Consider the following 9,873-nt stretch of genomic DNA (forward strand, 5'->3'; position numbering starts at 1 on the left):
ACAACAAATACCAAATTAAACAAGTTAAAAATCAAAAAGTTTCTTCAGGCGAACAGAAATTTAAAAAAAAAAAAAAAATCCCCAACTTTAAGTCTTTTGTGCAGTTTGGTGCATTTCAAAAAAGTAGCTGTATTATATTATTATTATATTATATTAATACTGAAACAAACAAAGTTTTCTAAGCACACAAATCAGTCTGTGCATGACTACGTTGCTCCTCCCCTCATAAAAGTCACCTGCGTGAATATATCACCTATCGTGATTTAATGGACTGATGAATGTTGGTTGGAAAAATTGTACATATAACTTGACCAGATCTCATCAGACAGAAACACATTGTTTTATACACTATCAGTCAAAAGTTTGGACACACCTTCTCATTTAATGTTTTTTCTCTATTTTCATGACTATTTACATCATAGATTCTCTCTGAAGGCATCAAAACTATGAAGGAACACACGTGGAATCATGTAGCCAACAAAAAATTGTGAAATAACTCAAAACATGTTTTAAAATTTAGATTCTTTGAAATAGCCGCCCTTTGCTGTGATTACTGCTTTGCACACTTGGTGTTCTCTCGATGAGCTTCATGAGGTCGTGGTTTTCCAGCTCCTGGAGCATTTATCTGGGCTCTAATCTGAGGTGTTGTTAACTTGTGATCCGATGCTCGGATAAATTCGTCTTGTTCTTCCTTTTCTGGGCCGGTCCTCATGTGAGCCAGTTTCCTCGTAGCGCTTGATGGTTTCTGCGACTGCACTTGGGGAGTTTTCGCAATTTCAAACTGACTGACCTTCAGTAATGATGGACTGTGGCCTCTCTTTACTCAGCTCATTGAGAGAAGGGTTTGCAGCGCTGTCAACAAAGCAAAGAACGGCTACTTGGCAACAAATTTAGATTCCATAGATCTTACTTAATATATGTGATTCTTGAGTTTGTATCTACAGTGTGGAAAGAAGTAAAAATACAGAAAAATGACTAAATGGGAAGGTGTGTCCAGACTTTTGTTTTTGTGTGTGTGTGTGTGTGTGTGTGTGTGTGTTAATGTTTTAATGGGAGGAAAATCTGCAAAGAACTACTGTGTTGTGTGCTACATTATCCTGTAGCATACATTACTGTAGTACAGCACGTGTATAGGCCACAAACATGCAGTCATGTAGAGCTGTCTGACTGCATCTCCTCAAACTGAGACTTGAGTTCGTATAAACCAGCCTTTATTCATTCAAACTTGATCATTTGCTTCTAAAATAAAATCTTAACTGGTCCGTTTTGGTCGCTCCACAGTCGCCTAATTCACGTTCGTGCTTCTTTTGTTTCTCAGCTCGCCACAGGTAGCTGGCGTGCCGCGCTTCAGGTTTGGCCCTTCAGAGGACATGCCGCAGACCAGCTCTTCCTCACACTCTGATCTGGGTCAGCTCGCGTCACAAGGAGGTAATCTACCAAATGTTAACCCCAAAGAACCATCAGTACGCACCACAGTCTCTTTAACTGCAAACTAATTCTTCTCTTCAGGTCTTGGGATGTATGACAGTCCCCTGTTTTTAGCCACTCACGAGGAGGAGTCTGGTGGACGCAGCGTTCCCACCACTCCGCTACAAGTTGGGGCTCCAGGTATTTGTCTGTCTCTGTCAGTCTGATGTGAAGGGATGTGTCCGTTAAAGCATGTCGCACTGCCTTTTCCCGAGCTTCCTCAAAACTATCTTTTCTAGGATAAGTTTGATGAAATTTGGGTTTGGGAGCACTACAAGTTACTGGAAAGTTGAAATTTGTTTTCATCTTTCTATCTTCCAGTAACTGTTTTCTCAGAAGTGGCTCAGTCCGACACAACAGAGCACGCCTCTCAGTCTGTTCCCATGGTGAGCACATCAACACCAGGAGCTGCCGGTGCAGGGGAGGAGAGAGACGACGTCTTCCTGGAGCCAGACACTGATCGGTGAGCCTCGCCCTCTCAGCAGCTTGTCACTCCTCGAACTTCTGCCTCTTTGAAACCTTTCGTTCCACTCGGTTTCAATAACTTCACCAAAATGAGAGAAGTTACGAAGGTCACAGTTTACATAATCCGAGGTGCATTTTGCTTGATTCAGGCCCGGTGCTGAAGTGTCGATGGACCCCGTGGTGTCTCAGGGCGATATGGAGGAGTCGAGCCAAGCGTCCGACAAGAGCAGCCTCCCCTCCACCAGCCAGGAGCCTTCCTCCAGCTCTGCAGGTGCACTGCAGCCTCGTGACTGTGCCGTTCCCCATCTGTTTTGTCTTTGTTGCATATTCAGTAGGTTATGTTTGTTTTTGTTTTTTTAGATACAAGCAGCGCTCCACCAAAACAGTCCCGGCCCGGGCCCAGCAGACAGCTCCAACGATGGCCGGACAGCCGCGGCGGCCGCATGAAGAGAGGAGGTAACGCGTTTGAAAGCTCGTGGTAACAGTGATGTAACACGAACGTTATAATGGGCACAAGACTGAGCAATGATTTTATTACTGCTTTAAATGGCCACTCATAAAGGACTTCAGACATTTCATTCAGGCTTTTATTAATGAAAAGCACGACAGGAAACACGGTACATTCATTGTGGTTATTCAGAACACATTTTACTGTCACCATATTTTTATTTTTTATTAATTTTTTACATCAGTGCAGCAAACCCGTCTAAAAACATGCTTCCATCTCCACAGGTCAAGCTTTTCCGTCATGGAAACAGGGGAGAAGATTCGCCCGATGAAGGAAAAATCAAAGTGAAGAGCCCGTAGTTCCCTTCAGGAAAGCTCAGACTGATCTGTTGTTATGAAGCGTGTTTGGCTTTGATTTAGTTTCATTTTGTTAATGCGATTAGATACTTTCTTGTTATTGGGTCCATCCTGATGTGTTTTATGATGATTATAATAAACTTACAAAGCGAAAACATTTTTGTTGTTTTACTGTGAACATCTGATGAAGTTGTTGGACTGCGGTGATGAGCCGGCCGCAGGAGGAGCGATGACGGGACGTTCACCATCCAACCTCACGTTGTAGGATTTTGCTGCAGAAGCAGAATAAACAGAAAGTTCATTAGACGATTACATTAATAGCTGATACTTACAAAACAATATTTTCCTTCGTGCCGCTCTATATTCAGGTAGACTGGCATGAACGCGGCACAGAGCTGTTTATCAACACGGTCGCTGCTACAGTTTGCAGCTCGTCCACGGACACCCGCCTGTTTTCTTACGCATCACCATTGAAATGGAAATCTTGACTGTGGGAACTGCAATAAATCTGAGCTGCAGGTGAACACCCCTAACACACACACACACACACACACACACACACACACACACGTGGTCCTTGTTAACGACATGCCGACGGACACGTGAAGGACATTCTGTGCTTCTGAAGTTGAGCAACAAAGGCGTGCGTAAACACCACTGCTGCTTTAAACACTGCCAAACCGCATGCTTTTATTCCAGCTCTGTAAACAGTGCGGTGTGTGTGACTTACGTCCTGAGAAGACAAAGTATCTGTAGCCCTCTGGTTCGGCGGTTGTGGGAACAGACACGGCGGCTGTGACGGCGGGCGGGAAGCCTCTCCAGGAAGTCCGAATGTTGATGACCGGTCCTAAAACGGGGGCTGGAAATGAAACGATCCGGTTTAAAGTTGTGCCATGAAGCCAAACCGTACTGGCGTTGTCCAGTGCAGTGTTTTTGTTTTGTGAACAAACCCTTGTTCATCCCATAAACCGTACGATGGGTGTTTGTTTCCATTTTGCAGTTATTTGCTCCTCTCCACCAGCTATGACTCGCTTTTTCGGTGCAGTGTGTGCGCTGCAGCTCGTGTACACGTTTAAGCCAAAGTCTAAGCATGGAGCCAGTCATACGTCTGTAAACACGCTTAACAATAGTGAGGATTGTCCGGGGTTCGCTTCACGAAGTTCACGCACAACTATTGTAAAAGTTAGTGTGCACAAACATAAAGAGAGGTATTAAGTTGTTCTTTATGAGTTATAGAGAAAGGGAAAATGTTCAAATTCAGTGAATGGAAATTGGATTCATACTTGTTGGATTCTACATTAACTTTTTAAAAGTGGAGGCAAAGTTGTTGAACCACAAAAACACAATGATATAATGTGGTGTAAATATTATATCAGAAATGTCGTTATTATTACTGCAGATTATCAGTAAGGAAGCTGATTGAATGCTGACCGATAACTCGTGGCGAAGGGGCGGGATTACTTCCTGCTCTTCTATATGTAACTGAATCAGAACAGGTAACGGTGAAATGTTTTGGCTTTATGTTGTGTAGCTGTGTCTCTTCTTTTCTTTGCTAAATGAACTTTGTATATTGTTTACATGATCGAAATAAACTGATTGGTTACCTGCTTGTCGAACTACTCGGTTGCGGACTGTGTAAACGGCATACTGGACTTTCTTGCCACATGTTGGCCTGACACCAGCCTGGTATGAATACTTCTGAACCATTCCACCTAGAGGAAAAGAAAGTAAACATCTTAAAACCTTTTTATGTGTTCAAAACAAACATTGTACACATTGTTTATTACAATTCTCTTTCTGAAGCAATGAACAGCAAAATCTATCTTTTCTGGTAGTTTAATAAGCTCCGCCCCCCTAATTTTTACCTCTCTTGAAGAAGTAGACTGACTCTGCCCTCCTCTTGTACTGGGGCACCGACAGGGCGGCCGTGATGTGGCCCCGCAGCCCGTCGAACCCCGTTGTAATGACTTTGGGGTAGCCGGGGTCCAAAGCGTCGTTTTCAAATCTCCAGTACTGACTTCCCTGTGAACACCATGCAGTGTTAAACTCTGGGCAGATAAAGGGTAACGCTGTTCGCTCAGTGGTTCTGCTGAGATTGGTCCGTTTACCTTGAAAATGTACGTCTTGCCCTGGCAGTTACAGCGGGTGAACACGGTGTCAATGGGTGACGGGACGCCCCACTCCTGGGTGATGCCTCTGGGTGGACCTGGCACCCTGTTACTATCCAGCAACCAGAAGTAGTGACCTGTAAAAGTGATAATATCACTATATAGGGTTTTAGATAAGCTATTGTAACATTGTAATTTCATTCTCTCAGTTTAATGCTTCATAATAATTTCCCCTCAGTTCTCCCCGTCTTCAATGCATTCCGTTAGTTTCTCTCTTATATGCAAATCCACTGTTGTTGGACTGGGATGACACGACTGATCCTTTTAGAGTTAAACCTGCACAGGAGCTGCACTAACCTCTGAACACCACCATTGTGCCGTTCCTCAGTGTGGTGACTCCACTGACGGGCCGCCCGCTGCATAGGTTTGTATCGTTGCTGTCATCTGGGGAAAGTAAAGACACCCGTGGGAATAAACACCACCCACCACGTAATCCCAGACTGTGTTTCTGGGCGTTGACTGTCATTTTCTGCTCTTTTTGTGAGCTTGTTTTCACCTCTTAAATGTGGCTGAACTTTACTTCCAATTTCGGAGGAATGTCAGATTTATTTACAGCGTGAGGGAAAATGAAAAAACAACTGAGCTCATAAAACTGGTAGCAGCCTGTGATTACACGTAATCACAGGCTGCGATCGTGCCAGACTCGTAAAACAAATTAGATTTTCGGAAATTTTGGTACTTGTGCCCATCACAGAGTGAGTCCCTCAGGTGTTTTCTGCATGTGACATAAAGAATCTGGTCAAATTATTTTTTTTAAACAGTCTTACCTGCTTGGTAATCTCCTGTATCGTCTATATTCCGGGTTTCCAGGGGCTTCGTGTCAGGTTTAGAAGTGGGCTTAGCTGGGTCTGGCTCGTATGGCTCTGGTTTTTCCACAGGTGGAGTCGGCTCTGGTTCTTGAGCCCCGGTGGGTTTGGAGGTCTGCAGATCGTCTGTGGCAATACTCCACGCTGCAGTTGTGGGTGAGGGAGCGTGGGTGGTCACAGCTTCAACCATTGATATCTCCTCAGATCCCACTGAGGAAGCACTGGTGGAAGGAAGAACTGAAGGGTTGCTTGCAGTGACATCCTCAGGGTGGCTTGCAGTGGGTTCCTCTGGGATGGTTGAGGAGGCAGAGGTGATGGTGAGCAGTGAGTTATCTGGTTCATCAGAGGGAAAGACAGCATCCATAATAGCCACTGCTGGTGTCTGCGCGTCCAGCTGTGGGGAGCTGGTTGAAGAACTAGGCTCGACTGAGGGTACTGAAGTTGATGTTGGCTCGCTGGAAATGTGGTCAGCTGCTGCTGTGAGCAGAGAGAAAGTCATATCACTGTAAATCAAGTCTTTTAATCGATTTAATAAAATAATTAAATATCAATTTGCATATTTTAGTTGCAATTTGTATCTTAGTTGCTACATTTGAGGTTTTTTTCTGCAATCTATTGCTAAAGTAACTCACAAAAACTGTATGAATCAAATACCATAAACAGATATCTCACATACTCGTGCTGTCACTCGGGGCCTCTGCAGTGGTGCTGACGAGGTCGTCGTTGTCTGAAGGAGTCCTCGCTGCAGTCGGGGTGGCCTCGGTGGAAATCTCACCCAGCGGGTCGACTGTGGAGAGCTCATAGTCACTGCTGATCTCCGGGACTGGACTGGCCTCCAGATCTTCAGGTTCAGTTTTAGAAAAGTCTTCAGTGGGAAAGATCGGGCCAGACACATCTGTGAGAATGTGACGAGAGCGAGATGAGGTGCGCACTTGGACGTAAGACTTGTGTAACTTTATTGGGAAAGAGCTTTGCTCACCATCAGTGGGATCATCTGGTGGATGTGATGTTGGACCGACCGGAGGAACTGAAGAGTCATCTGTTGGCAGCAGCAGGGTTCACACAAACAGTTTAATCATTTAATCGGCCATCTTTATTTTTCCTACATGTCCTCCTCCGGACTCTGGATGCAAAAGTGTTCAGAGCTTTGATTGAAGAAAACTCCCAGAAAATGTCCTGTCCTCATTTCTGGCATCATTTAGCGCTTTCCTCTCTTGTGACTCAGCCCAACCCTCCCACACACAGTCCACTCACAACAACCTTGTGTTTCATTTGGCCTGTGAGGCTAATGCCCCTGGATTTAGCCCTGAAAATAAACCACTGTGACAAATTCACAGCCATAAACATCGTCCTGACGTATGCGTTTTAAAATCCACCGAATCAAGTTCACGACAGTCATCAAAGTGACTGAGTGAGCATTTGTTCCTGTCATTAGAGCCAAATGTTGGATAGCTTTCTCTAGCAAAGTTCAAAAAGTGCAAACTCACCTTCATCGTTTCCCTCACTGAACGTAGAAAGCTGGTCTGTTGCCTCTTTCAAAGTTTGATCTGTGGGAACGTTCACGAACGAGAACAAAAATCACCATTATTGGTGTAGCCCCCATAAAATCTGCCTTTAACCCCAAATGACTGAAAATCTAGGAGGAATCGAACCTTTTACCAAGAAAAATATACCTTTGGATTTGTTATCATTTACATTATTGCATGAACTAGTCTTCTTTGCTGCTGCTGCACTGGCCTCTCCACTGTTCTGTTCTGCAGCAATTACCAAGACAGAAATTATTGTCAAACGTTGCATCGTTGCAGATTACTGCATGCGCTGCATGCTGCGGTTATACTGCCGTACTGTGCATGCTGGTGATGGACATGCAGGCAGAGTTAGAGTGGGGATGTCACATTCATCCTGGTCTAAGGAGCTTGGAAAGAAAAACGTCTGGATGTTTAACCTCTCAGCCGAGAAGCTTCTTCAGTTCTACGGTCAAATGGTGGAGAGTCCCAGAGCCCCCTTGGTGTGGTAAGCCCCGCCCTCTGTTCAAAGATGGTCGTTCACAGTGGACATAGATGTTTCTGTCAAACCATCTGTCTTCTCTTTCCAAAATGTGAACATTAGCATCCTCGAGAGAGTGACCTTTGATCTTTACCTTTGTCCCCACCATTTGACCCTAGAACTGAAGAAGCTGCTCAGATGAGAGGTGAAACGTCTTCAAGCAACTTAAAGAAGTCCAGACGCTTTTCTTTCCAAGCTCCTTAGACTACGATGACCTGGATGACTGAGAACCTTCACAGACACATTCATCCTAGTATCTTCCTCCCGTTTGTGCACAATATGCGTCACAAATTGCCATAATTATATAATAACAACGTGCATGAGCTGATGGTATATTATATTGATGACTAAATGTAATCTGTTACATAAGGGCTGTATGACTCCACAGATGAACTAAGGATGATGATGAAATCTGTTTAGCATGCATTAAGAATCCCTCACATACACACAGGAGTTGAATGAGCTAGAAAGGACCAACCTTGTGCATCGCAGTGGTTCTTGTAGTCCGGACAGCACTGGTTGTACGTTATGCAGTCAGAGTCACAGCTACACAGCCGGCCTCGTTTGAAGTTTTCTCCACAGCGCCCCTTACATGAGTTTTCTGTTGCGCACAAACATCATAATAGACGCACAAACACAGTGAGACTGCACAGCTGGTTGTTAGACGTTATTATATGTAAGGGTTCAGCAATGGTGACCAAAAATCTCAATTCTGCTGGATGCTACAGATCCAAAGAATGAAAAGGCCTCACTTGTGGTGCACTGAGATTCATAGTCGTTGCAGCACTCGCCATAAGACAGACAGTTATAGTCGCACTGGCATCTGTAACCCCTGTAGTACTCGCCACCGCACCGTCCTCTGCAGCTCGCTGTCAGTAACAGTAAAAGAAGGATAAATGTCAGAGGCAGAGGGTGCAGCGATGAGACGACACGTGCGCTCCTGATGTGTCCCGCTTGAGGGCACAGTCTGTGCAACCCTGCCAGAAATTGATTTCTGCTGTAGTGACAAATACATAAGGTACACATAGGTTCCCCCTCAGGTAAATAATTATTTAACAGAGTAAATATGAACGAGTACAAGCAGAAAAAACCTGAAGCATTCCGGGAAAGGCTTTCATTAAAAACAAATGAAACCAAAGAATATTAAAGAATGGAAACCAGTTTAATGTTTCCATGTTACAGGATGCCAGGTTATACTCACTCTGAGCGCCACTAAACGTCAAAGCACAAGCCAGAAAAATAAGCGCACAAAGTAGCGTGGAAGACATCCTCCTGTAGAATCTGAAAGTAGACACAAAAGCACGCACACAAACTCCATCATATTTCCAGTGATGTTTCTGACTGATGTGCCAAAGAGGGACAACACGGGAACAAAAACGTGGCTTACCTCGCCGGAGCCTCGGAGCACTGCTGAAGGTTCGGCTCCGCCTGCTTTTAAAAGGCTGAGAGCTGCAGTGTGACCTCCCCTGTATCCTGTCTAATTAAATGTGCAGTGATCTCACAGGCTGTAGGGAGGGTCCTCCAGTCCAGACTGCAGGTCCAGACAGCATGATTCGCCACAAACAGCTGGAAGGACATCAAAACACGTGTGTCGGACTTTACACACTTCCGAGCAAAAGAAGAAGAAAAAAAAGAAAAGTGTCTGAACCCGACTGTTCACAAGTAGGAAATTCTTTTAGCTTCATCCCAGACTTTAAAGCTTCCAAATAAAAGTCACATGGACACTCAAATAGCAGCTGGCTGTTTTCTGTATATGTTCTATATATCTGTTTATTGTGAATCTGATTTCCCCTTACAGCTGCCATCTATTTTAGAATAAAGCACATACGCACTAAAACTATTCTTAGACAATTTACATTTACTACATCTTTGTTTTAGCAATTATTAAATTATAGATCAAGAGTAAAATCATATTAAATCCTCTCTCCCCCTGTTGGCAGCTGAGTTTCTTGTCACTGCCAAAATAAATAAACTCCTATATTCACCATTTGTACTGTTAAATATGAGGTTTACAGGTGTTGAAGGCCAAAAAGCTGCAATGACAGTGCAAGAGAAGGAAAACAGGGTTGATTTAACGCCTCCTGACCTTCAAGTTGGGGACATTACTGTAGCATTAG

The 9,873-nt window shown here is 44.3% G+C and overlaps 2 protein-coding genes across 3 annotated transcripts in view; one reads left to right on the top strand and one right to left on the bottom strand.

Moving 5' to 3' along the window:
- The window catches only part of tprb (translocated promoter region b, nuclear basket protein), a 22,132-nt gene extending 19,241 nt beyond the window's left edge, over positions 1-2,891 (top strand). Inside the window, exons 45-50 of the mRNA XM_026146500.2 lie at positions 1,319-1,428; positions 1,510-1,608; positions 1,789-1,930; positions 2,082-2,203; positions 2,293-2,388; positions 2,665-2,891. Coding sequence (XP_026002285.2) covers positions 1,319-1,428; positions 1,510-1,608; positions 1,789-1,930; positions 2,082-2,203; positions 2,293-2,388; positions 2,665-2,711 — 616 coding nt within the window. The 3' untranslated portion in view covers positions 2,712-2,891. The remainder of the gene's footprint in view (positions 1-1,318; positions 1,429-1,509; positions 1,609-1,788; positions 1,931-2,081; positions 2,204-2,292; positions 2,389-2,664) is intronic.
- Positions 2,502-9,228, bottom strand: prg4b (proteoglycan 4b). Of its 2 annotated transcripts, none has more exons than XM_026146502.2 (14): positions 9,144-9,228; positions 8,958-9,037; positions 8,509-8,625; positions 8,235-8,357; positions 7,198-7,257; positions 6,690-6,749; positions 6,387-6,605; positions 5,672-6,184; positions 5,202-5,288; positions 4,845-4,981; positions 4,602-4,758; positions 4,341-4,448; positions 3,467-3,595; positions 2,502-3,008 (listed from the first exon to the last, which is right to left on the bottom strand). In XM_026146502.2, exons 2-14 carry the CDS (start codon positions 9,022-9,024, stop codon positions 2,905-2,907), a joined length of 1,881 nt encoding a protein of 626 aa, XP_026002287.2. In that variant the 5' UTR covers positions 9,025-9,037; positions 9,144-9,228; the 3' UTR covers positions 2,502-2,904. The 2 variants fall into 2 exon arrangements, with proteins under 2 accessions (XP_026002287.2, XP_026002286.2); XM_026146501.2 differs by having other exon boundaries at positions 5,672-6,187.
- Positions 9,229-9,873: the final 645 nt, after the last annotated feature.

Source organism: Astatotilapia calliptera, chromosome 17 (genome assembly GCF_964374335.1).
Source record: "Astatotilapia calliptera chromosome 17, fAstCal68.1, whole genome shotgun sequence".
Lineage (NCBI taxonomy): Eukaryota > Metazoa > Chordata > Actinopteri > Cichliformes > Cichlidae > Astatotilapia > Astatotilapia calliptera.